This window comes from Podarcis raffonei, chromosome 5, assembly GCF_027172205.1.
Source record: "Podarcis raffonei isolate rPodRaf1 chromosome 5, rPodRaf1.pri, whole genome shotgun sequence".
In the NCBI taxonomy this organism is placed as follows: Eukaryota; Metazoa; Chordata; class Lepidosauria; order Squamata; family Lacertidae; genus Podarcis; species Podarcis raffonei.
Window position 1 is genome coordinate 100,734,160 of NC_070606.1, and position 27,394 is coordinate 100,761,553.

General features: G+C 50.4%; 1 protein-coding gene across 3 annotated transcripts in view; it reads left to right on the forward strand.

Annotated features, from left to right (window-relative positions):
- The first annotated feature begins 327 nt into the window (after positions 1-327).
- The window catches only part of CCDC50 (coiled-coil domain containing 50), a 40,879-nt gene continuing 13,812 nt past the window's right edge, over positions 328-27,394 (forward strand). For 2 of the 3 annotated variants that reach the window (XM_053390870.1, XM_053390869.1), the window contains exons 1-6: positions 328-513; positions 19,868-19,930; positions 20,213-20,342; positions 20,739-20,829; positions 22,591-22,708; positions 26,513-27,301. In XM_053390870.1, the coding sequence (XP_053246845.1) occupies positions 465-513; positions 19,868-19,930; positions 20,213-20,342; positions 20,739-20,829; positions 22,591-22,708; positions 26,513-27,301 (1,240 nt within the window). In that variant the 5' untranslated portion in view covers positions 328-464. The remainder of the gene's footprint in view (positions 514-19,867; positions 19,931-20,212; positions 20,343-20,738; positions 20,830-22,590; positions 22,709-26,512; positions 27,302-27,394) is intronic. The other variant, XM_053390871.1, reaches the window with a different exon arrangement.

The window sequence follows — 27,394 nt, forward strand, 5'->3', positions numbered from 1 at the left end:
AAAGTGGCGCCGCCCACTTTCGGGTTCAAGCACTGCTCTTTTCTTTCTTTTTTTGCAAGCTTTGCAGCGGAGCCGAGGAGACCCAAAGGCCCGCGGAGGTTGCGCTTTTGCGCTTTTACGCGCGGGCTGCTCGCTCCCCCGAAGCTCCTGGGTGGAGAGAGGAGGAGGAGGAGGCCACGATCCCCGCCGCCGGGCTTCCCCCGGGCTTACTCGGGAGTAAGCCGCCCCTTCCCGAAGGCGGGCAGGGCGCGAGCGGGGGCGCGCAGGACACCTCCCCGCCCCAGGGAAGGAAAAAAAGCTCCGGCGTCTTGCAGCCGCCGCTGCTCCCGGGGGATCGGGCCCTCCGGCTTGCGCAGCGAGGCGGCGGGGGGCTCGGCCCCTTCCCCGTCGGGGGCGGCGGCCAGAGCAGCTGGCGGGGGGGGGGGCGCCGGGAAAAGGATCCGCCGTCGCCGCCCGAAGCCAACATGGCTGAGATCAGCATCGACCAGTCCAAGCTGCCGGGAGTCAAGGAAGGTAGGCGGGGAAGAAGGGGCGGGGGGGTCGTGGGGGGGGAGGGAAACCCCTTTGCAAGACTGGGGGGGCGGCGTTGGGGAGACACCGGCGTTGGGGGGGGGCGGCGTTTTGCGAGACACCGGGAATTGGGGGGGGGTCCGAGGGAAGGAAGGAGACCCCCTTGGAAGACTTGGGGAGGGGTTGGGGGGAAGGGACACCCCTTTGCAAGACTGGGGGGGCGGCGTTGGGGAGACACCGGGAATTTGGGGGGGGGTCCGAGGGAAGGAAGGAGACCCCCTTGGAAGACTTGGGGAGGGGGCGGTGGGAGAAGGGAAACCCTTTTACGAGACGGGGGGTGGGTGGGAGGGAGACTTGCAAGCGGACCGGGAGGGGGGCGTCGAGGAAAGGAAGTAGACCCCCTTGCAAGACTGGGGCGGGGGGGGGAAAGGGAGAGGAGACCCCTTTGCCAGACACCGGGAATGGGGGGGGGTCGAGGGAAGGAAGGAGACACCCTTGGAAGACTTGGGGTGGGGTGGGGGGGGAAGGGAGACCCCTTTGCAAGACTGGGGGAGGAGGCGGCGTTGGGGAGAAGGGAGACCCTTTTGCGAGATACCGGGAATTGGGGGGGGGGTCGAGAGAAGGAAGGAGTCCCCCTTGCAAGACTTGGGGAGGGGTCGTTGGGGAGAAGGGAGATCCTTTTGCGAGATGGGGGGGCGTGAGAGGGAGACTTGCAAGACACCGGGGGGCGGGGGCGTCGAGGGACGGAAGGAGACCCCTTTGAAGACTTGGGGGGCGGGGGGGGAAGGGAGACACCCGGAATTGGGGGGGGGCGTCGAGGGACGGAAGGAGACCCCTTTGCAAGACTGGGGGAGGAGGCGGCGTTGGGGAGAAGGGAGACCCTTTTGCGACCCTCGAAGATGGGGGGGAGACCCCTTGGCAAGACTCTGTGGGGTGGGGGCGATGGGGAGGGAGACCCCCAAGCAGGACCCTGGGCGGGGCGGGAGGGAGGAGACCCCTTTGCGAGACTCTTGGGGGGCGTTTCCTTTTGTGGGGGGGGGCGTCCGAGAATACCTCTCTCCCCGCCGTCGCCTGCGTCGCGAAGGTGCCTTTGGGTGGCCTCCTCTGCGCCCCCTTTTCGGAGTCGGGGGGGGGGAGTCTAATTCTTTCTCCCTTCTGCGGGGGAGGGACTGGAGGGGGTTTCTACCGCCGGTGGGTCTCTATGCCGGATGCCCCCCCCCCGTGGCACTCCTTGATCAGAAGGCCTGGAGGGCCGGATCGGGGGTCTGCCTGGCGCCGCGCCCCGTTGCGATGGGGAACACGGGGAGCCCCTTTCAGACGTGCCACGGATCTCCCGGGCAGTTGGAGACCTGGGAAGCTGTCACCGATTCAGACCTGTGTAGCCTGCTCTGGCCGGCAGCAGCTGCTCTCTCCGGAGCTTCCCCCACCCCAGCCCTGGCCCCCCAAATAAACCAGATTCTAGTCCTCATGAATCTGGGCAAAGGGTTGATCCATGTAGGAAGCTGTTTTCCCCTGGCTGTCTTGGCTGCCCTTGGGGCGTTGAACCCGGCACCTCCTTCTGCATGCCAAGCAGCTGCTGTAACCGCTGAGCTGCAGTCCCGGGTGTGTCTGGGGCAAAGGGCAGAAGGCCCCCGCTGACCCCCTGCCGCCCCAAGCTGCTACCTTTCTCGGTGCAGGGATTTTTCTGCATTCGTTTCTGCCCATAAGGTCCACTTCCTTTGTGCGTCACGGCCTTCCCCTCCACTCCAGACAAAAAGGGGCAGGGGACAAAAAGATCATAGAATTAGAAGGGATCTAAAAGGTCCTCTAGTCCACCCCCTGCAGAGGACGCGTCTTTTAAAACTGGGCTTGGCCTCAGACTCTCCCCCCCCCTTGTTTATTGCATTTATATCCCAGTCTCTTTCCTCAAAGGAGTTCAGGCTGACATAATAATAATAATAATAATAATAATAATAATAATAATAATAATAATTATTCTCTCCCGCCTCATTTAATTGCTCCACAACAACCCTGAGAGGCGGGGACTGGCCTGAGCTCTCCCACTGAGATTCATGGCCAAGTGGGGATTTGAACCCTGGTCCTGGTCCAGCGCTCTAACCACTACACCACACCTCTTTAAGTACTTGAATTTTTTAAAAAATAAACTAGTGGGAGGGGTGGATCTCCCAAATTAATTGTAGCACATTTTTATTGATAAAAACATAGCTGACTAACCTTTCAGACCTTGCAGCTGTGCTTTTATATTTTATCATTTGTACTTTCTGTGTTATCCTCTTTTTATTGCGAACTGCCTCTTCGCTTTGGGTTGGGAAATGGGGTTTAAATGCAGGGTGTGTGTTTTGTTTTTTAAAGGTTTGTGGCTTTTTTCTATCAGGGAATCATAAAATAGTAGAGCTGGCAGGGATCCCCAGGGGTCATCCATCCCACCCCCTGCAAAACAGGAAATGTGGGAGCCTATCTCCTGGCCCAGGGTGAGACACCCTCTGTCCTGCTTCCGGCATGGGAGCAAAGAAAGGCTTTTCTACTCTTCCAAATACTCTGGGATGGGATGTGTCTTATTCTTTATTATTATCATTTATTGAATTCATATACCGCCCTATACCTGGAGGCAGGGGTCGCTAACACGGTACTTGTGGGCGCAATGCCTCGGCCCAGTAGACCCGAAGGAGCGTCTCCACCCCCATCGTTCAGCCTGGACACTGAGGTCCAGCACCAAGGGCCTCCTGGCAGTTCCCTCACTCTGAGAAGCCAAAACAAAAAAATTATTTCCTTCCAGTAGCACCTTAAAGACCAACTAAGTTAGTTCTTGGTATGAGCTTTCGTGTGCATGCACACTTCTTCAGATACATGAACACGAAAGCTCATACCAATAACAAACTTAGTTGGTCTCCAAGATGCTACTGGGGACGCGGGTGGCGCTGTGGGTTAAACCACAGAGCCTAGGACTTGCCGATCAGAAGGCCGGTGAGCTTTCGTGTTCATGTATCTGAAGAAGTGTGCATGCACACGAAAGCTCATACCAAGAACTAACTTAGTTGGTCTTTAAGGTGCTACTGGAAGGAAATAATTTTTTTGTTTTGACTATGGCAGACCAACACGGCTACCTTTCTGTAACTGTGAGAAGCCAAGTTACAGAAAACCCAGCAGAGGGCCTTCTCGGTGGTGGCACCCGCCCTGTGGAATAACTACCAGACTTTTAGAAGACATCTGAAGGCAGCCCTGTTCAGGGAAGCTTAGGGAGGAAGACCTTTCATCGCCTACAGACGATGTTTGGACTCGCAGCTGTCCATGGAGGCGCAGGTCAATTCTGTGTCCAGGGCGGCTGTCTACCAGCTCCGTCTGGTATGCAGGATGAGACCCTCCCTGCCCACAGACTGTCTCGCCAGAGTGGTGCATGCTCTGGTTAATCTCCCTCTTGGACTACTGCCATGCGCTCTATGTGGGGCTACCTTTGAAGGTGACCCGGAAACTACAATTAATCCAGAACATGGCAGCCAGACTGGTGACTGGGAGCGGCCACCAAGACCACATAACACCAGTCTTGAAAGATCTGCATTGGCTCCCAATACGTTTCCAAGCATAATTCAAAGTGTTGGTGCTGACCTTTAAAGCCCTAAACGGCCTCAGTCCAGTATACCTGAAGGAGCATCTCCACCCCCATCGTTCTGCCCGGACACTGAGGTCCAGCGCCGAGGGCCTTCTGGCGGTTCCCTCACTGGGAGAAGCAACGCTACAGGGAACCTGGCAGAGGGCCTTCTCGGTGGTGGCACCCGCCCTGTGAAACAGCCTCCCATCAAATGTCAAGGAAAATAAACAACTACCTGACATTTAGAAGACATCTGAAGGCAGCCCTGTTTAGGGAAGCTTTTAATGTATGACATTTTAATGTATTTTTAATCTTTGTTGGAAGCCGCCCAGAGTGGCTGGGGAAACCCAGCCAGATGGGCGGGGTACAAATGAGAAATTATTATTATTATTATGCCCCCCCCCCAGTGCCCACAGATCCTTTGACCCACAACCCCCTTTTACACCCTGCTTGGTCAAGAAATAAGGGTCGTTATTTTTTCTCCCTTGAACAGGAACATAGGACTAAAGGAGGAAGATGGGAAAACGGCCCCCTTTTCAGGTCCAATTGCTTTCCAAGGCGCAGGTTCTGCCAGGAAAGCGAAGCGTTTGAGTTCTCTCTGCACCTCTTTCTCTGGGTGGGGGAGCTGATCCCGTGAAGGAATTGGGGAAGGATCCGGGGGGTGGCGCCCGCAGCTGGGGCTCCAAAACCCAGAGGTGCCCACAGCCTACCAAAGTTGGCCATTCCTGTTGCAAGGAAACATATACCCAGGATCCTGTGATGTAAGTTGGCCGCTCTGCTGGGCCGGAGCTTAGTGTTAGAAATTAGCCTGGCACCAGGCGTGTTTTGCTACTGGCACGGGTCCACCTGTGACTACAGCAAGATACCTGGGCACCAGGTTGGCGACCACAGTTTAAAAAACCAATGCCTTCGATCATAGTTAAATTTCCATTTCCACTGTCTGTGTCTCCTTCTTGCACACTGGGACAAGTGAATCGTTGCAAGAGCAAGCTGCAGTTAGGCAATGAGATCGTAGGATTGTGGAATCGCAGAATTTTAGCATTGGAAAAAGGCTCCCTCCAGGGTCATGTTCCGTTGTGGTGACTGTGACTTAGATTTAAGGCTCCATTTGGTACCTAGCTTATATCTCTGAGTTTCTAACATGGCTCAGAAATGAGCTCTGCTGAGTTGCCTTGGCTTTACTCCCAGGTAAACATGGGAAGGATTGCAGCCTTTACCAAATCAGGCTCCAATCATGATCCGAGAGGGAAATTTTCTCTCACTCTTGCACATGGCACTATTATTTCAGTTTGTGCGAATCGGTGAAATCAACTGCTTTCTTGGTGATCGCTATAGAAATGAATGTGCATTGATGAGTTCCGGTTAATTGCTTTGGAGTTCAAGGCTGGGGCAGAGTGTCTGGCATAAATCGTGTTGGGACAGGACAAATGGACTCGACCCTTTTGTGGGTGACAAGGGCCGAATTTGTGGCGGACGTTGTGGAGTGTTTTCAAATGTGAAATGTTCGTTTCCTGCCACACAAAGGGGTAGGTCTGAGTTTTCCGTCCGGCAGACGCTGCTGCGGCTCAATCCTTGATGCGACTCACTGTCACGTGGCGTGTTTTTCAAATGAGAACATTGCAGGTCCCTGCCGGATCGGGCCAGTGGCCCAAACATCTGGTCCAGCTCTTGCAGTGGCCGACCAGATGCCCTTAAGGGAAATCCGCAAGCATGATTCAAACACAACTCTCCAGCACCTGGCATTCAGAAGCATTGCTGCCTGCAACCCTGGAGGCAGAGCAGTCCTCTTTTAAAGCCTCCCAAGTTAGTGGCTATCACTGCCTCTTGTGGGAGGGAGTTCCACAGATCAACGAAATTTGCCAGGTGCAATTTGCACCTGTCTCTGGGCCACTTGTGCTCAAGTGAAGCTGCCCACCTGCCTGGGCGGATGCACCTGATGTTTCCATGGATCTGGACTCTTTGCACACACTAGCAACACATCCTGCTTTGCCTTTCCAGTGGCAATTTGAAGGATGGAGGTTGGTGGGGATGGTAGGTTAAATTACTCATTTTCAGTTGACAACATGCCTCGTTTTAATAATAGTAATAATTGGCCTGGCAATGTGTTTTGCTTTCATGCACCTTCCTTTCTAACGACTTTGGCCAAATAAATAAAAATAACGGTGGTCATAGAATTGTGACGTTACTTGGAAGGGACCCCAAGGGTCATCTAGTCCAACCCACTGCAATGCAGGAATCTCAGCTAAAGCATCCCTGACGGGACCACCCAAACTCTGCCTAAAAGCCTCCAAGGAGGGAGAGTTCTCCACCTCCGGAGGGAGACCGTTGGCTAGGGTCCCCCGCAGCTGGTGTCGCTGGGGAGCAGGGAGCAAAACAGTGAGCAGTGACTTAAGACGTCCCTGGTTGAAATACCACGTCCCCCTGAGCACACCTGGTGGCCATAAAGGCAGGTCACTCTCAGGTCTCCACCCCTCCCGCCACGGCCACAATATGGCAACTACCCTGCTGGCCGGCATTGCAGGGTTGTTGTGGATGAATGGGAAGGTGGCCTTTAAATGCTTTCAGCCCTCTGCAGGTTTCCGTACAGTGGTACCTCGGGAAACGAATGGGATCCGTTCCGGAGCCCCGTTTGCATCCTGAATAGAACGTAAGACGCGTTTGCGCGGGTCGCGTTTTGCCGCTTCTGCGCATGCACGTGGCATCATTTTGACCATCTGCGCATGCGCGAGCGGCGAAACCTGGAATTAACATGCTCCGTTACTTCCGGGTTGCCGCAGAGCGCAACCTGAAAATACTTATCCTGAAGCATATTTATCCCGAGGTATGACTGTATTATTATGTTCACCTGTTTGTAATACAGTGGACACTCGGGTTGTGAACGTGATCCGTGTGGGATGCATGTTCGCAACCCGCAGTGGCGCGGGTTGCGATTCAGCGCTTCTGCGCACGCGCAAAGTGCGATTTAGCCCGTTCTTTGGTGACTGGGAGTGGCTGCCAAGACCACATAACACCAGTCTTGAAAAACCTACATTAGCTCCCAGGACGTTTCCGAGCACAATTCAAAGTTTTGGTGCTGACCTTTCAAGCCCTAAACGGCCTCAACCCTGAAGGACCGTCATTTTGCTTGCAGACCAAGAGAGGAATAGGCCCTTTGTTTGCCATTTTCCTTTCCCCAGCCAGACTTGAAGCCTCTGGATTTTCTTTTCAGGAGGGGAGGGCCCTTGCCTATTATCCTTGGGGCTTCTCTTTCAAAGCCCGGCTGTTGTCTGCCCTGAAAGCGGGGAGGGGGCTTGCGCAGAGGGACCCCTGGGACTCCCACAGAGAGCACACAGAACTCAGGCTGCTCCCTGATCTTAACCTCCTGCGCATCACAAGCCTGCCTTGCTACAAAGAACCGCGCACTCCCTTTCATGCTGCGAGAGAGATGTCTTCTCCCTGTTTCTGAGCTGTGGGAAAAGCGCCAAGGGGTGGGGTCAGGGTCGGGTTGCTTTTGAAGGTGGGGAGGGGGGAGACGGAGGCAGGCTGGATTTCCCCACTGCTGGGGGGGGCAGCGGCTTGGATTTTCCCCTGCACGGAAATGGCATTTGAGGTGCCCATATGTGAAAGCCGAGGTGTGTAAAGGGAAGCATCTTAGCAGAGATCATTTTCTAAACAGGAGAAGGGATAGGGTTAGGCACGCTTGGAAATACAGTCATACCTCGGGTTGCAGCCGCTTCAGGTTGCGTTTTTTTCGGGTTGCAGAAGTACCGGAATGAGTTACTTCCAGGTTCCGGCGGCCACACATGCGCAGAAGCGCTAAATCACGCCTTGTGCATGCGCAGAAGGACTGAATCGCAACCTGTACGTGTGCAAACGCGGGTTGCGAATGTGCATCCTGCACGGATTATGTTTGCAACCTGAGCGTCCGCTGTATCTGTGTGCAAATCGTAGCTTGGCATTCAATGGTCGCGCCCATTGCGCATGGAGAAATCTTTTTGGTGGGTTTGGAGAAAAGGGCAAGCGAGAGGCAGCCCATGATAGAAGCTTCTAAACCAGGGGTAGGCAAACTAAGACCCAGGGGCCGGATGCAGCCCAATTGCCTTCTCAATCAGGCCCGCGGACGGTCCAGGAACCAGTGTGTTTTTACATGAGTAGAATGTGCCCTTTTATTTAAAATGCATCTCTGGGTTATTTGTGGGGCACAGCAATTCGTTCATTCCCCCCCCCCCCAAAATATAGTCTGGCCCCCCACAAGGTCTGAGGGACAGTGGACTGGCCCCCTGCTGACCCCTCCTATAAAATAACGTGTGCCATGCAATAAGTGGACGGACAGAGAAAAGTTTTTCCTTGCTCTGACCCGACACTGGCACTTGTGGACATTCAGTTGACACTGAATATTGGCATATTCAGGACAAGCAAAAGAAAGCCCTTCTTTACGCAGCACATCCTTAAACTGTGGAACTCCCTGCTGCAGGAGGCAGCCATGGGCTCCAAGCTAGAGGGTTTTGAAGGAGGCTTAGACAGATCCACGGAGCAGGGGGCTTTTGATGGCTACTGTGGCTCTTGCTCTGCCTCCACAGTCAAGAGGCTGCAATGCTTCTGAAGTCCAGCTGCTGGAAACTAAGGAGTCTTGTGTTCGAATCCTGCTTGCAGTTTTGCCCCAGGCATCTGCTTAATTGCTGCAAGAACAGGATGCTGGACCAGAGGGGCCATTGGCTGTTTTTTATAATAATTCTTATTGCATTTTCAGTTTTATCATAATCACAATTTCCATACATAAATCAATAAACTCAAACATCGCTCCATCCGAGCGTCAACCTCCTCCTGCCCCTCTTTCTGACTTCCGTACATATTTTCTTTATTCTTCGCATTTCTATAACCACTTATTTACCTTCTCTCTAATTTTTATATTTCCCCTTATTAAATCTAAATCAGTTCCTCCTATTCTTATTATAAAACATTTCAACTCAAAGCTGCAAACGTTTTCAGATGTTTACAATGTTCTTTCATATATAATGGGAATTTGCTCCAGTTCTTTTGAAACGCTGATTCCGGATCTTCCCCGTCAGCTTTGCTTACTCTACGCATTCCAGATCCAGAGGGCTCTTAATGTGTTCTTATTTTAAGGTTGAATGTTCCCAATGGGGGGAAATGCAAGAGAAATTCCAAATTCCCTGTATTTCAGCATTCAGCTCAGAAAGAGAGTAGATCTCTCTCTCTCTCTCTCTCTCTCTCTCTCTCTCATACACACACACAGTGTAGCTCTAGAAACTCCCCTTCTCCTCCCGCCAGAACACTTTTGCATATCTCCCTTAGTTATTTACCCAGCCACTCCCAGCAGCAGATGTGCCGTATTGGCGAAACTGCCCTTGCAATTGCAAGAGGAAGAGAGAGCAAACCTGGAAAGGGCACTTTCCCTAGACGGAGGTTTGCATGCAGCTGGTGCTTCTGCAATTTTCAGCAGCCGTGCGAATGGGTGCATGGGCTGCCTGGCCAGCTGGCCTGCCGCTGACTCCCTTCTTTGCTTCCTCTCGAACCCGCTTCCTGCTCAAAAGCACCTGCAGTAAAACTCAGACAGGCCAACAGCTCACCAATCGCCCAGAAGCTGGCTAGGACTGCTTTGAAAAGTGGTGGTTCTGGGGGAGGCTCCCACAGAGCAGCTGCTTTTTGTAATTTAGTGATGGTCAGTCGACTCAGGATTGGGTTCCATTGAGGGCAAGTAAAGCTGATATAGGCAGTCTCCGTCAACGTGGGGCCCTCTGGAGGCTTCCAGCCAGACTGGTGACTGGGAGCGGCCGCTGAGACCATATAACACCGGTCTTGAAAGACCTACATTGGCTCCCAGTACGTTTCCAAGCACAATTCAAAGTGTTGGTGCTGACCTTGAAAGCCCTAAACGGCCTCGGTCCAGTATATCTGAAGGAGCGTCTCCACCCCCATCATTCTGCCCGGACACTGAGGTCCAGCACTGAGGGCCTTCTGGTGGTTCCCTCCCTGCAAGAAGCCAAGTTACAGGGAACCAGGCAGAGGGCCTTCTCGGTGGTGGCGCCCACCCTGTGGAACGCCCTCCCATCAGATGTCAAGGAAATAAACAGCTATCTGACTTTTAGAAGACATCTGAAGGCAGCCCTCTTTAGGGAAGCTTTTAATGTTTGATGTATCACAGTATTTTAATATTCTTTTGAAGCTGCCCGGGGTGGCTGGGGAAGCCCAGCCAGATGGGCGGGGTATAAATAATAAATTATTATTATTATTATTATTATTATTCCCATTCGGCACTGATGGGAATTGTAGTCTGAAGTATTTAGAGGGCACCAGCTTGACGGAGTCTACCCTGGGCAAAGGAGGAGGGCAGGTGAACCTCAGCTGGAATTGTGGCCAAAGTTTCGCCTCAATTGAAGCAAGTTTGGGGTTTCTCTGCAGCGAGGTGGCTCTCAAAGTTTTGCTCCTTCCTGAATTCTTTGCCCGGGTTCGAGCCGGGGTCTTTTCATTTCTAATGGTCCAGCCTCGCTTTGACCAGTGGGGGCAGTGGGGTTACCTGGGAGGCTGCTAAGAGGCCGGGGGCAGCAAGGGGCTGCTGGAGGCGCAAATGGCTTAGCAGACCTAGAAAAACCGTTATCACTGGATCAAGTTTGTCGGTTTTGTTGAATTAAACTAACTAGCTTGAATAGGACTTTGAGTAAATGTGCCATGAATTGTTGCTGTTCTGAATTATATTGCATTAATACTTTCCTTAGGGACACGGGTGGCGCTGTGGATTAAACCACAGCCTCTTGGACTTGCCAATCAAAAGGTCGGCGGTTCGAATCCCTGCGATGGGGTGAGCTCCCGTTGCTCAGTCCCTGCTCCTGCCCACCTAGAAGTTCAAAAGCACGTCAAAGTGCAAGTAGATAAATAGGTACCGCTCCAGTGGGAAGGTAAATGGCGTTTCTGTGCGCTGCTCTGGTTTGCCAGAAGCGGCTTAGTCATGCTGGCCACATGACCCGGAAGCTGTACACCGGCTCCCTCGGCCAGTAAAGCGAGATGAGTAACGCAACCCCAGAGTCGGTCATGACTGGTCCCAATGGTCAGGGGTCCCTTTACCTTTTATTACTTTCCTTAGTGGGTTGTGCAAACCGCTATTTTGAATTGTGCTTTTTATAGGATCAAGGGGGCTGATTTTTTGAACTTACGGAAAACTCTTTTCCAGATTAACAACTGCCTTGCGCCATTTTTATGGGGCTGGGGGGAAGTGACTGGCTCAGGTGTTTTCACGGATCGAAATTATGTATTTCACAAAATTTATGCACTAGTTGATTGTGGGGGGGGGGAAGCAGTTAACAGAAAGACAAAAGGAAGAAAAATATAACAAGCGAGATTTTCAGCAGTGGTTTGAAACATAAATGCTAAATCCATACCAACTTTCTAAGCACCTGGTTTTTAGCAGGCGCGAAGAGAGTACCGTGAATGCAGGTATCAAGGGGCAGGGAGTTCCAAAGTGCACAAGAAACTGCCGAGTTCCTACAAACCGAATCAGTGCATGAAAGCTCTGCAAATCTGCAAGGGGAAAAGGCAGCGCAACCTGGGCTGTGGGTCTGGCCTTGTTGGGGACGGAGGGGGCCGCATTTGTTGACACACCAAGAGCCATTGAATCGGAGTGTGGAGAGCGGGGCACCGTCGCCAGGGCAACCTCCACGCGCCAGCCGCGGCCAATCCTGGCCGATTCTCCGTGGCGCGAGGCCAGCCCTACTTCCCTGCCTTTGGGTAAAGGTCACTTGAGTCATTCCTAATGGGGCTGCTTTTGCCTTCAGTTGGGTTATTGTTGTGTTTTCTCGTTCTTCTTTGCCGTCCTTTGGCTGGGAGGTCCGTGACGTGTGCCAGAGTACGAAGACCTCCTTTGTCCAGGCTCTGGGAGATGACATGGGGTGGGGGGGTTCACCCCGGGGGAGAGGGCAGGGAAAGCAAGCAGCCCACCCCCCAGCCGTTTGCAAGCTTGCGTTTCTGTTCCCTCGTTGTTTCGCGCTCAAATGTTTCCCCACCCGCAAAGGATTGCAAAACCTTGGAAGACCTTTAATCTCCATTATCTGGACGGCTGGTATTTGAGGCTTTGGCAAACCGCCCTTCTTGGAAAGGCATCTTGTGCGCTGAAAGTATCTATACTGGGCTGGATTTAGGTTTGATGAGGCCCTAAGCTCCTGATGGTAATGGGGCCCTTTCTATGTCCAGCTGTCCTTTGTCAACAAGAAGTTGTCCCTGTTTTTTGTGTTGAATATATGCTATATATGTAGGGATGTGGGTGGCGCTGTGGGTTAAACCACAGAGCCTAGGACTTGCTGATCGGAAGCTCGGTGGTTCGAATCCCCTTGACGGGGTGAGCTCCCGTTGCTCAGTCCCTGCTCCTGCCAACCTAGCAGTTCAAAAGCACGTCAAAGTGCGAGTAGATAAATAGGTACCGCTCTGGTGGGTTTCCATGCGCTGCTCTGGTTCGCCAGAAGCAGCTTAGTCATGCTGGCCACATGACCCGGAAGCTGGACGCTGGCTCCCTCCGCCAATAAAGCGAGATGAGTGCGCAACTCCAGAGTCGGCCACGACTGGACCTAATGGTCAGGGGTCCCTTTACCTTTATATGCTATATGGTCACTTATGGAACTAATAAGTATCTAAAGGTATCTAAAGCCATTTGAACATAACAAAATATGTATTTTTTCAAAGTAACTGTTGAACTGAAATACAATTAAGAAGTATATACCAGTCCATGCAGAATATAGGCACCCTATATATAGAAAGGAGCAAACCAGTGATATTTGAGGGAGCAGGCGAGGCCCATGACTTATGGGAGGCTACACAACACAAAACACTGTTGCTGGATGTAGGTTTTATTTTATTTGTTTTTTATCTTCTATTTTGGAAATGTATATCCAGGTTGTTTTTTCCTTTAATTTTTTTGGGGGCCCCCAAGAGAGTGGGGCCCTAAGTTAGAGCTTTTTTTAGCTTATACGTAAATCCGGCACTGTATCTATATGGCGTGGTTTTATTTCCTGTACAAATATTGCGGCACATGGGAGCTCAGCTTCCTGCATGGCGGAGGGTTGGACTAGATGGCCCCTGGGGAACCCCTTCCAACTCTGCTATTCTTTGGCAGAGCAGTACTGAACCTGGGACTTTTCTGCAAACGGAGCCCACCCTGAACTTCTTTTTTCCATCCCATTCTCTTTGCTTCTGGTGCTCCCGATTGTTCTCAGCCAGCTGAGGATTTAGGCTCTCTCCCGAAGCCCCAAAAGGAGCCCCCAAACAACTCAAGGATGTTCCCGACCACTCCTTTAAATTAATGCTATTGATTTTTCAACAAGCATAAGAAAAAGGGGTCAGAAAAGGCCAGTCTCTAGGCAGACTGTCCCTGGATCACGTGACTGACTTTCTCAATATTTCTTCTTTTAAGTTCTCAAAGCTCTTAACCCGGCTCAAGGTTGTCATCTGAACTGGCCAGATGTTTACCTGAGAATCGATCGCAGTCAGCCCATCCTTTGAAAAACAAGTCTTGCCCCAAACTGGCAACTAGGTGTTCCGTTTTTGCAACTGCAACCTAGGTTTAAGGAGCCATTTGGCCCCTGGCTTGTATACCTGAGTTTCTATCCCTGGCCACAGCTAGTTGGGTTTCGTGGAAGATAATAAAAATAACGATGATGGTGATTGATTTATACCCCTCCCTCCCCGGCCAGAGCCAGGCTCAGGGCGGCTAACACCAGTAAAATTACAGTAAAAACATAATGGGGGTGGGGGATCTGAAATACAGGTTAAAATGCAATTTAAAATGCAGCCTCGTTTTTAAAGTAGCTGGTAGCCTGTGTGGCTCTGGCCTTTCTCCACAGCTGGGAACTGCAGGAGAGGAGAGGGGTCTTGGGTTCAAATCCTGCTTGGGGATTTCCCACTGAGTCATCTCTTTGGGAGAACAGGATGCTGGACTGGAAGGGCCATGGGCCTGATCCTGCAGGCTCTGCTTATGGCCTTAGGTTATGGCAGCTTTCCGCAACCTGTTTTGGACCACAGCTGGGATGGCCAGGAACACCTGGAGCGCACCAAGTTGGAGCGCATGATTTGGGATGAGGACGTTTCACGGGCTCCTCCAGGACGCCCTGTGGTCCGTTGCTGGAATGTCGGTGCCTGTTTCTAAACGCTCCTCTGTTTTGAAGAACTGGAGCTTAAAATTAACAGGCATTTCCTGCGGGAACATTTTTTTCCTTTTGGTAAATATCCAGACCGGAGTCAAGCCGAGAGCCTTGAGCCGTACATTCCCTTCACCCAGTGAAGCCACAAATCCATGACTCTTGTTCCCAGAAAGCGCCCTCGGTCCCTGGATTCTCGGCATTTCATCTCCCACAAGGTTTATCCTTTTCCGGGCCAGCCGATAACATTTTTTGTTTAGGCAAGTCCATCTGGATGTGGTGAAGTTCCCTACCTTTCACCTCTTTTTTAGCTACTGTTGATTTTAATGATCTTTGGAGTGTTTTTACGCCCCTCTTTTTGTCATGATGAGTATTTAAATATTTTGCTTTACATTTTTTGTCAATGGCTGGGAGGTTTTCTCGCATTCAAGCCTGTGTTTCAGGGGGTTGGGCTGGATGACCCTTGGGGTCCCTTCCGACTGCTCTTATTCCGTCACACCAAAGGGGACAAGTGCCACCTGCAGCCCTCTCCAGTCTTTTAAGCTAGTCAAGCCCAGTTTCCAAATATGCTGGCTCTGGGAAGTGGCTGGGAAGTACTGTGTGGCTCTTGGGAAACACATTTGGCCGACCCGACTTTCTAGACGGCTTCCAAGGGTGCGTCTGGAAATGAAATCAACACACATCTGATACCCTCGTTTTCAAGTTGCAAAGGTGGCTTGAAAAATGGACAGAGGAGTAAAGAGCAAGTTTTGCTGAAACTGCAGTATAGAAGGATGGTTTCCAAATCACCGTTAAAACTTAAGACCCCTTAAGATCGAAGTAGATGGAGAAAAGATTTCCTCGTTCTCTCCTGACACCATAACTTGTAGGCATCTAATGAAGCTGAATGTTGGGACATATTTTCAAAAAAGGACTTCTTCACGCAGCGCAGTTAACCTATGGAACTCCCTCCCACAGGAGGCAGGGATGGCCACCAACTTGGAGGGCTTGAAAAAAGGATGAGACAGACCTTCTGGAACATAGTATATGACGAGCTTAAAAAAATGTCTTAAGTATAACTTTATGAAAAATACAGAAGCTTTTCTACTAGGGATAACGGACACAGGTATAGCAAAAGAAGATCAGAAGATATTCCTCTATGCCACAGGAGTGGCCAGGATCCCAATTGCTAAAAACTGGAAAAAAGAAATTGTGCCAACAAAAAAGGAATGGCAAGACAAACTGTTAGAGTATATTGAACTGGCTAGATTAACAGAGGCAATTAGAGATTACGCTAGACAAGAATTTCAAAAAGCATGGGGAAAATGCAGAGAATCCTTCACAAAACAGTGCCCTAAAATACATACCTGGACTTGTTTCGATTAATGTCTGCAGGAGACTTTGTGGATATTTAAGTTATAATTAGAAAAATTTTAATAATTATTCATAAAGGAAACAGCTTATAAGAAGTAAATAAGGTGGCCAGGTACAGGATAAAGGAAGTCTTTTTTTTGGCTGTTTGTATTATTGTATGTTATGCTCATTGTATGTTATGTTCACGTTTAGTGAGGGTGGATTTCTGTATTGGGGGGTTGGGGGGTTTATGTTATGTTGTAAATAAAATTTCCAATAAAAAAATGAAGAAAAGAAAAGAGGATGAGACAAATTTTTGGGGAAGGGGAGGGCTACTGATGGCTACCAGGAAGGATGACTTTGCCCTGCCCTCCAAAAGCTGGAGGCAGCAATGATTCTGAATCCCAGTTCCTGGGAACTGCAGGACAGGATTGTGTAGGTTTTGTGCTCGAATCCTGATTGCTGGTTTCCCACAGGCGTCTGGTTGTGAGAACAGGATGCTGGCCTGGACGGGTCCTTCCACCCCCTTCCCCCAAAGCAACAAACAGTCCCTGGTGCCTCCTTGCACATCCTTCTGCGCCACTTCTCCCCAGGGAGGGGGAGCGTCCGTGTCGGCAGCCAAGGAAGGGGCGTGTGCAGGGAAGAGGAGAACAAAAGGCCTGGAGGGGCATGAGAGAAGGCGAAGGGCAGGGGAGAAACAAGAAACCGAAACGCGCTCTCTCCTTCCCGCCTCTTGCCTGTGTGTCACCCCACAGGCCCTTTTCTACTTAAGGATGGGCAAGGGTCTTCTCGGAGATCCACGCTTTGCAAAGCTCTTGATAGCAGCGGCCGAGGAGGATATTGGGATCTGCACTGCTGCTGGGAAGCAGGAATAGAGAAGGCATCCGATTAGGCAAAACAACGGCCCATGCATCACAGTAGTTTGCACATACCACAGAGTTCCAAGCCCTACTAAGTCTGGGGTTGGGCCAGGTCAAAGCTACAGTCCATCCTTGACATATACTTTGAGGCTTCCAATCACAGAGATTTCATTAATCCTTGAGTGTCAGCCAGGAACAAAATACGGCACCCAGACTTCTGGAGGTGCTCGCAAATGGAGAACCTTTAGGCGCAAAATGCGCCTGGCGCCCTGCTAATTTCGAACCCTGAAGGCAGTGATGCTTTTGAGTACTATTTGCTGGAAACTGCAGGGGGGGAGAGGATTGATTTTGTGCTCGAATCCTGTTTGTGGGTTTAACAATGAAGAGTAGAGTGTTTTGAAAACTGAAGTGTGGTACAGTGGTACCTCGGTTCTTGAACGTAATCTGTTCCGGAAGACCATTCGAGTTCCAAAACATTTGAAATTTGAGGTGCAAAGGGCTGTCTGCAAATTCAATTGAGAAAATCGAAAAACACGTGGCAGAAGCCATTCGACCTCCGAGGTGCGTTTGAAAGGAGAAGCATATACTTCCGGCTTTTTTTGGTGTTTGGGTTGCAAAACGTTCATCAATGAAGACGTTCGAGAACCGAGGTACCACTGTGCCAATATTTTTATTGTCAACACCAAATTAAACACGTATTAACGATTTCTGCTAGAAATGTGTCACATGTGAATTGCAGATTAAATCACGCTTATCAAAATAATAAAAGGTTTGCTAACACACACACACACACACACACACACTCCCCAGTGGCGACTAGACATTCTGTTTTGGCACTTACAACTGTGAGTTCCACAGTTTAACTACGTGCTGCATGAAACTTCCAACGTCCGGTTTCATTCGACGTCAACCTGTTCTGGGTTTAGGAGACAGATTGAAAAACTTTGCTTTCTCCAGGCTATCTGGAGAATCCCCCCGATCCTGTTCTGGTGCTTTAATTTTTAAGGCACAATTGCAGACATCCTGCAAAGCCCCAAAGCACACACATCTACAGCCAGCGACTGGAAGCTGCCCGTCTGGTCACCAGATCCAGAATCGCAAAAACGTGGGCGACTTCCTTTTGGTGTGCCATCGTTGGCGTGGTGTTTTGTTCAAGCTGTTCCTTCCCTTGGCCTCTTGCGTTGGTTTTCATTTTATTTTCACAATACAGGAGAGAGAAATACTACCCGGCGGAACGCTTCTCTTTGAAGCTGCTTTGAGGCACCAGATCTCCTGGTGTGCCTTTTCTTTCTTTTTTTGATAACAATTTATTAATTTTCCAAAAAGCTAACATAAAAAGTAAGCATGAAAACAACAATATATAATGAAAAGGGGGGGGGGGAACCATCATAATAAAAAAAATTAAACCAGAATTTTTGCTTGACTTCCCTCCCCTCTCCCTCTTGGTTTCATTGTTTAATACTTGTTCACGCACGTCCTTATAACCTTATAATCTTAATACAGTAGTACCTCTGGTTGTGAACAGGATCCGTTCTGGAGCCCCGTTTGCAACATGAGCAGAACACAATCTGCATGGGTCATGATTCGCTGCTTCTGCGCATGCACGTGACATCATTTTGAGCGTCTGCGCATGCGCAAGCAGCGAAACCTGGAAGTAACCTGTTCCGTTACTTCCGGGTCGCCGCGGGACGTATCCTGAAAGAACGTAACCTGAACCAAATGTAATGAGGTATGACTGTAATCCAATTTTTCAAGCCTTCTTCATCTTAATACAAGTGAGTTTTAACCTAGTGTGCCTTTTCAAATCTGCCCATGGAAAGAAGGCAGCCTACAAAATCTGAGGGGGACATTTAGAATCACAGAATTGCAGAGTTGGAAGGGACCCCGGGGTCATCTAGTCCAACCCCCTGCAATCCCAATCAACCAACTTGAACCCATTGGTTCAGGTCCTACCCTCCGGAGCAGGAGAAGACAAGCTTGCTCCCTCTTTCATGGGGCAGCCCTTGAGATATTTGAAGATGGCTCTCTCGTCTCCTCTCAGCCTCCTCTTTCCCAGGCTAAGTGTACCCAGCTCCTTCGACCGTTCCTCATCAGGCCTCCTCTGCACACCTCCCGGCTTGCCAGTACCCTTCTTAAACTGTGGCACTTTTGGGGTGGTTCTGTTTTAAAGAGATGAGCCTTGCTCCAAATGTGTGACAAGGGCAAATCTGTGCTCCTTTTGCTTAGATTTAAGCCACTAAAAAAAATCAACTTTTGCCCCTGGTTCCTCGAAATGGCTCTGTGTGTTCCGCTTTGCGACTGTGTTTGTGGGAAGTGGAGATTTGTGCATTGCCAGGGAACGCTGCCTGCTCCCTCTTTTTGCAGTTTCTACTTCCTTGTTTCTGTTTTTTTATTTTTATAAATTTTTATTAGCTTTTACAATTTAATATTCAACACATTTGACACATAAAAGAAGAAAAATAAAAAATGGAATTCCCCCCCACCCCGTGACTTCCCTCAACTTCCCCTTCTGGTTCTTTAAATATATACTACTTCTGCTTAATTTTATCTTACTTCCTATGATTATTTTTTTTCTAAACGCTCTGATATTCTTATCATTTTTATACCAAATTTCCTTTCAAATTACATCTTGCACTTAATTTCCATACTGTTGTTTCTTAACTGTGCACTTATTTTCTTAATTGTAAGCGTTTACTCAAACCCTACTAGTAAGTCCAATTCTTTTCACTGTTTCTGTAGAGACAGCCCAAATGCTCCTCAGTCTTTTTAAAAGTCTCTGTTGTCATTGTCTCTTAGTCTTCCTGTAAGCTTCGCCATTTCTGCATATTCCATAAGTTTAACTTGCCATTCTTCCTTCGCTGGTATCTTACCGTCCTTCCATTTTTGGGCTAGTAATATCCTAGCGGCTGTTGTGGCATACATAAATGACTTCATCCGCTCTTTCGGCAATTCCTGTCCTATAATACCTAGCAAGAAAGCTTCTGGCTTTTTAACAAAAGTTATCTTAAAGTTCTTCTTCAGTTCATTATAAATCATTTCCCAATAGGTTTTGATTATAGTCATACCTCTGGTTTGAAGTAGCTTTGGGATAAACATTTTCGGGTTGTGCTCCATGGCGACCCAGAAGTAATGGAGTGCGTTACCTCCGGGTTTTGCCTCAAGCGCACATGCAGACACTCAAAATGATGTCATGCGCGGAAGCAGCAAATCGCGACATGCGCAGACGCAAGTTGCGTTCACTTCAGGATGCGAACAGGTCTCCGGAACCTTCTAACTCTTTACATTTCCAGCACTTATAAGAGTTTGTTCTGTACATTTTTGTAAGTTTAACGGCAGTCATGTGCCATCGACTTGCTTGTGCCTTGGGAAGAAGTTCTGGGCTCTGGGATGATAACCGAGGCTTTGGTCAGAAGCGTTGACCTCCTCCCTCAATTTCTCCCTTCTCTCTTTTCTTTCAGTGTGCCGAGATTTTGCTGTCCTCGAGGATCACACTCTGGCCCACAGCCTGCAAGAACAGGAAAGTACGTCTCGCCTGGCGGGTGAAGCTGGGATCTGCGATGTGCATTTAACTGTTACCATTCTGAGCGTCCTTGTGTTTTGGTCCCACGCATACGGCTTTTCTGAATAATGTTTTTTATAGGGTGCGGAACCAAAAGGGGGTGGAAACCACGATAATTTCCTCCACCCTGCGGAAGGGGCCAGCAAGAGAGCGGGGTCCCCCTTCGGCTGCAGCCAAGAGGGTGTTTTGGTCCTCCCAGACCCGCAGCCGAATTAAACGTGCCTGTTCTTGCGCCCTCTTGCAGTTGAGCATCATTTGGCGACCAATGTGCAGCGCAACCGGCTGGTGCAGTATGACTTGCAGATGGCCAAGCAGCTGCAGGAAGAGGAGGACCGCAAGGCAAGGGCCCGGATCCAGGAGCGGCACAAAGACCTGTGAGTGTGCGGGATGCGGGGGCCGTTTTGCCTCTGGGCTGCCCCCTCCCTGGTTTAGCTGGGCAGAACTGTATCATTTTTATATAAATTATATTATTTCACCTGTGCCCCCTTTAGAATATCCCGGGGGGGAGGGGCAGGAGTCCATATGGCCCCTGGTTGAGAAACACTGTGCTAAGGGTTCAAAAGTTGCACCGGAAGAAAAAGTTGCATGGGTTGTTTTTTCTGTTTCTGTTTTGAGAGTGTTTCCCGTCTCGGTCGCTCAATGTGAAGCCGGGGTCCTGGGCTGCATTTTCTCCTTGCTCCCCCCCCCCCATTCTCTCTCTCTCTTTTCCCACGGACTCCCACCCCTCACCTTTTCCCCTCTGCCACCCCCTCCCCTTTGTCTCTTCCCAGGGAGAGGCAGGACTGCGAGATAGCTCAGGAAATTCAAGTCAAGCTGGTCATTGAGGCAGAACAGCGGCGACGCCAAGAAGAGGACGATGAGGTCAGTCCTTTGGTGTTGTGGGCAGGGAGGGAAGTGACTGATCTCGGGCCAAATCTCACGTCTTTAAAGGAAAGCGGGGCGGGGGGGAGAGAACCATCACCAGAACACAGAAGTTGATTTTTGACTTGCAGCCATGCATGTCGAAAGCAAGGCTGCCAGGAACTTGCCCCCAATAACGAATATTTCTGGGTGCAGGGAGAGTTAGGGGTCCGTGAAGCTGTGTTTGCTGCTGCGGAGGCAACAGCAGGAACCAGCAAATCGAAAGAAAATTTCATTGCATTGCAGAGGGGAACGAAAGGGTCTTCGAGTCCCACGCCCCTCTCAAGGTTTCAGGTGCCCCTGGGAAGCCCAATCAACAACTCCTTGTCTCTTGTGACGTTGCATTCGCGTTTCTTTATATGCTGCCTTTCAGCTAAAAAATCCCCCAAGAATAAGCAGATGCAATAATGCAAATTCAAACAATAGAAATTCGAAGCATGTCAATGGTAACGTGTGTAGGAGCCTAATAGCATCTAGCTTATTTTTAGTTGCTGTTTTGTCAGTATTGTTTAAGGCAAAGGGACGCCTGACGGTTAAGTCTGCGGTTGTGGCGCTCATCTCACTTTACTGGCCGAGGGAGCTGGCGTTTGTCCGCTTCCGCAGACAGTTTTTAAGGGTCATGTGGCCAGCATGACTAAGCCGCTTCTGGCGAACCAGAGCAGCACACGGAAACGCTGTTTACCTTCCCGCCAGAGCGGTACCTATTTATCTACTTGCACTTTGATGTGCTTTTGAACTTCTAGGTTGGCAGGAGCAGGGACCGAGCAACGGGAGCTCACCCCGTCGTGGGGATTCGAACAGTCAACCTTCCAGCCAGCAAGCCCTAGGCTGTGGTTTACACCACAGCGCCATCCGCGGCCCTGTTTTATCACTTATAAAGGCCTTATTGATTTGTTAATCATGTGAGAAGTCCCACACTGCAGTTGTGGTGTTTAGCTTATTGTTTTAGTTGTCAGTTTGTTAATAGTGGTTTAAAGATTGCAGTTATTTTGCTGGTGATTTAAAAATATATATATGTAATATGATTTACGCTTCACTCGCCATGTTCTGCTGTGTTACTGTTATCTGTAGTGTGTAATCCGCTTTGGGGTTTGTTTGAATGAAAAGCGGCATTAGAAATACAATCCATCCGTCCCTTAAAAGCCAAACACACCCATGCTCCTGTCCAAAAAGGCAAAATATAATAATAATAATAATAATAAAAATAATAATAATAAAAATAATAATAATAAAAAATAAATATGCCCCACCCATCTGGGCAGCTCCTAACAGAATATTAAAAACACGATAAAAGATCAAACATTAAAAACTTCCCTAAACAGGGTTGCCTTCAGATATCAGGTGGTTGTTTATCTCTTTGACGTCTGATTGGAGGGCGTTCCACAGAGCGGGTGCCACTACCAAGAAGGACTTCTGCCTGGTTCCCTGTAACTTGGCTTCTCATAGTGAGGGAACCGCCAGAAGGTCGTCGGCGCTGGACCTCCGTGTCTGGGCTGAACGATTGGGGTGGAGACGCTCCTTCAGGTCTACTGGGCTGAGGCCGTTTAGGGCTTTCAAGGTCAGCACCAACACTTTGAATTGAGCTCGGAAAAGTCCTGGGAGCCAATGTAGGTCTTTCAAGACCGGTGTTATGTGCTCTTGGCGGCTGCTCCCAGTCACCAAAGAACTGGCAAGAACGTTCTTTGCAAAAATGCCAGGGTTTGACCTCCTTCCTTCCTTTAGGACATTGCTCGGATCCTGCAGCAGAAGGAGCTCCAGGAGGAGAAGCGTCGGAAGAAGCCCCACCCAGAGCCCTTGCAGAAGAGCACTTACGATGAGGGATACTACCCGGAAAGCAGAGGTAAGCGCGACGTCCTCTAGAACCAGGTGGTTTTGGGGTCCTCACCGCAGACCCAGAAGGCTCTACATTGCATCTTTGCCTTCTGGTCTTCCAGCCCGGGAGGTTTCGTGTCTGCTTGTGGGTCGCAGCAGACGCCAGAGCTGCCTCTGCCAGGTCTGAAAGACTCTTTGAACTCTGCCGAGTTTCCGAAACCTCAGGTGTGCCTGTGGACCTGTTGCTGCTGCTGCCGGGGCTGCACCTTTGGTATAGCACAGAGATGCTCCCCTCCTCTTGCTGATCTGAGCTTTGCTTTGAGAAGCGCAGGTGGTCATCTTGGGGGCGGAGGGATGTGCTGCAGGTGGGATGTGGGGCTCTTGCACAGCTCCCGAGGGTCCTCTAGCCCAACCTTGGCACTGATGCCGCCCTGTGCCTCATCCTGGCAAGGTGTGTTCCCCCGCTTTTATTCTGGGAAAGCGCTGGAGGTTTCTGGCATGACGAGAAATGAATTCTTGTTGGAGGAGGAATTATGCAATGAGAGCCGGACGGATCCTGAATCGGGGACGCTTGCGGGACTGCCTTTCTGATCACCGCCAAATGTGTCGTCTCTGGAAAGATGATTGCTTCAGACAAGAAATTGCAGAGGCTTCTCTTCTCTGTAATGCTTTTGCGATCAAACGCGCCCTAATCCTGAGGGTTTCCGTGGGCAACAAATGGTTGATTTGCTTTCTGGTTGCGGTGCCTCTGCCTTGCCCTCATTCGCACATCTGCACAAACCTCTTTTCCTTCAGCTTGCGTGTGTCGGGAAAGCAAAAGGTTCTTGTAGAGGTCTCTTCCTGCTTGCTGCTGCTCAGAAACCTAAGAGGAAACTGCTGGATCAGGATCAGGTCAGAGGGAGCTCCTCTGGTCTAGCATCCTGTTCTCACTGTGGCTACTCAGATACAACAATGCGTTGCCAGCACAAGAGTGAACTCTCCTCCTCCGTGAATTTCTCTCATCCTCTTTTAAAGCCATCAAGGATGGTGGCCATCTCTGCCTTCTGCAAGAGGGAATCCTAGAATTGCAGAGTTGGGCGTAGGGCCAGGCGATATCTGGTTTTCAACATCGCAATAGATCACCAGCTAAACATCGCGATATATTGATATGTCACAACGACTGAAGGATGGAGCTATGCACAGGCATCGTCGGGCTTTGCGGTTTTTCCTGCATCGTGAATTTTGCCAACGCCCGCTCTTGCGGTTTGCTGCCTCCTTCAGGAGACAGGGAAGAGCTGAGGTGGCAGAGTTAATGGGCTGCAGGAATCGAGAGAAGCCTGGGCAGGCTTCACGGTTTCCCCCACAATGTGATTTTTGCAGCGCACAAAATTGGGAAACTGATATCACAATACAGTGGTACCTTGGTTCTCAAACTTGATCCGTTCTGGAAGTCCGTTCCAAAACCAAAGTGTTCCAAAACCAAGGCGCTCTTTCCCATAGAAAGTAATGCAAAATGGATTAATCCATTCCAGACTTTTAAAAACAACCCCTAAAACAGAAATTTAACATGAGTTTTACTATCTAACAAGACCACTTGAAAGCAATAAACAATGTACTGCAGTCACACAGTCAATCACTCGGTAGCTGAACTGGGTTCCACACAGTCACAAAAGCAAAACAAAAAAGCCACAAAAGCAAAAACACAAAATAAATAGCAAAACCAGGCAGACCTCAGTGTAACACTCAAAATGGAAGTGTGGCGCTCAAAGTGGAACACTGACTTCCGGGTTTGCAGTGTTTGGGTTCCAAGTTGTTTAAGTACCAAGGCGTTTGAGAACCAAGGTACCACTGTATGGGCTTCAAACCAGTTTTGGATGATATATCAATATATCGCTGAGCCCTGTTGGGTGGGATCCCATAGGTCATCTAGTCCAACCCCCAGCAATGTAGGGAGTTCCATAGTTTGTGGTGGGTTTTCCCACCCAAGTGAAGGAAGAAGGGCACCACCACCCCCATTTCCCTCTAGATCTGTGCTTCTTCTTAACAAGGCAGCCCCAACCCGCCAAATATTCCTCCGGCACAAGCATCTTTTGCATGTGAACTAATAATGCTTCCTTAGACTAGAGTGGACTCAAAATATCACATTAGCCTGCTAACCAAATACGGCCACCTTTGGCTTGCATCGCAATCATCACCCACCTCTCCTGCCACCGGGGATGGAAATCCCTTTAGCAGGAGTCGCTGGGGACTGAGCATGGGAGCAGGGCTTGAACGATGGCCCCTCTCCCCGGTGAAGGGGGCCTGGGGTGCCCTCTGAGCTGCCATGGAGGTCCAGCCGTGAGCCAGAAAGGGCAGCGGGGAACCTGGTTTTCACCTGCTGCTTTCCAGCACGCTGGGCAACCCCCAAACACCACCCCTCTGGGACACCCCTCTCAGAAATAAAAAAAATAATAATAGTAATAATTTATTATTTATACCCCCAGGATATTATATATACCCTGGCTGGGTTTCCTGCTGAGTCAGACTGGCCCATGCAGTTCAGTATTCTCAGCACAGGCAGGCAGCCATGTCTCTCTCCTGGGTTAAATAATAATAATAACAACAACCACAATAACCACAATTTAAAAATTATTATTTATACCCTGCCCATCTGGCTGGGTTTCCCCAGCCACTCTGGGTGGCTTCCAACAGGAGATTAAAAATACATTAAAACGTCAAACATTAAAAACTTCCCTAAACAGGGCTGCCTTCAGATGTCTTCTAAAAGTTTGGTAGTTATTTTTCTCTTTGACATCTGGTGGGAGGGCGTTCCACAGGGCGGGTGCCACCACCGAGAAGGCCCTCTGCCTGGTTCCCTGTAACCTCACTTCTCGCAGTGAGGGAACTGCCAGAAGGCCCTTGGCGCTGGATCTCAGTGTCTGGGATGGACAAAGGGGGTGGAGACGCTCTTTCAGGTATACTGAAATCCAGAGCCCCAACTCACGGGGAGAGACGGCAGCTCAGGGTTAGAGCAGCTGTCTCTCTACCTGAAAGCAAATAGAACCATAAAATGGCAAAGTTGGAATAGTCCCCCCAAAGATAATCTAGCCCAACTTGCCCCCGCAAAGCAAGAGGCAGTGGGTGACGTGGAAGACCCCCCTCTCTGCTTAAGACCTTGCCAGTCGGAGTAAACAGTGTGGGGCTTAGTGGACCAAGGATCAGACTCTGTGTATTCCCCGCCCCCAATTTTTTATTAATTTTCCAAAATTTTGAGCAAACAAACAAACATACATCTGAACTATACTTAATCCAATCTTAGTGACATTGTTAAGTGACGTCCTCAAATCCCCCTGAGTGAATTTCAGTATATATCATTGTAACAGTTTTCCAAAACCAATTTTCTCATATAATTAACTTAATCACTTAACATCTTACTTTGTTTTCATTTTGACTTTAAACATATTGTTCTCTAACATCACATATTTAAATCCTAAGACTATCTATGATTTGCAAGTTTTTCCAGTTAAGTTATCTTAACATATTTAACTTAATAGTCTTTGAATTTCATCCATTCCTCCTGGTACTCCTCCTCCTCTTGGTCACGGACTCTTCCAGTCAGGTCGGCTAGCTCCGAAAAGTCCATCATCTTCATCTGCCATTCAGACTCTGTGCAAGGCAGGTTCCAATCTGTAGCATTAGCTTTGCTTCCTTTGCATGCATTTCCTCGTCTGCCTCTGAGCCTCCAGCCTTTCCTTTGCTGCTGCTGCTGCTCCTTCTACCGCCCCCCCCCATTTGCATGTCATTACGTGGGCCGTTAACCTGTGTGTCACTAACCCGTCTCGCTTGTTTGTCTCGCCCCCCACCCCCTGCTCAGAGCGCTCGTGCGGGAGCCCCCGGGAGCAGGCTAGACCTCGCCGAGCCCGGAGCGGCGAGAGGGAGCCCCAGAGGCCGAGGGAACCCCGACGGGGACCCCCTCTATTGTCCGAGGGGCTGGACTTGCAAGTTCTGGGCAGCTCCTCGGAAGTGAGGCAGGCCGGAGGCGGCCGGAGGGAGAGGCAGGACAGGAACCGGGGCGGCCGGGAGAGGCCTCGGAGGCCTCCTTCGGACACAGAGGAGGAAAGCCGCCGGGACGGAGACCGCCGGGACAGGAAGCCGTCCAGTCAGGAAAGACATTGGCGGCCCTCTTCGCTTGCAATGGACGGGGAGGCCGAGCCCCACGCAGGTAGCAGCATGGGGCGGAAAGAAAGGAGGCCAGGGAGCCGAGAGGGTCGCCACAGGACGCCCCCTTTTCCGCTGGACTGGGAAGACGAGAGGGTGCGTCTAGAGAGCAGTGGCCGGCCCCGTAAGCCCCGGGAGAGGCGGTCCCCGAGCTCAGAGAGGTCCCCGCGGCCGACACACCTGAGTACCGACTGGGAGGAAAGGCACCGGCTGGGCCGCAGCTGTTCCCCAGACCCGGATCGCCAGAGGCGACCACCCCGCCAGGACCGGGAGTCGCCCAGGCCCCCCTCCCGCGACCCCAGGCTGCAGGACCTGGAAGCACCACCACCCCGGAGAGGCGGCAGGAGGGAGGGAGAAAGGGAACGTTGCAACGGGGCAAGCACCTCGCCCTCCTCGCACTGCGGGGACGACTTGGGAGCCGACGCCCAGCGCCATAAGGATCCAGGTAACAAGGCGCCCAAGGTGGGCACTGATTTCTGTTGAAGGCATCCCTGCAAAATCTCTCCTCCTCTGGTTCTGTTGGAAGTTAATTCAATTT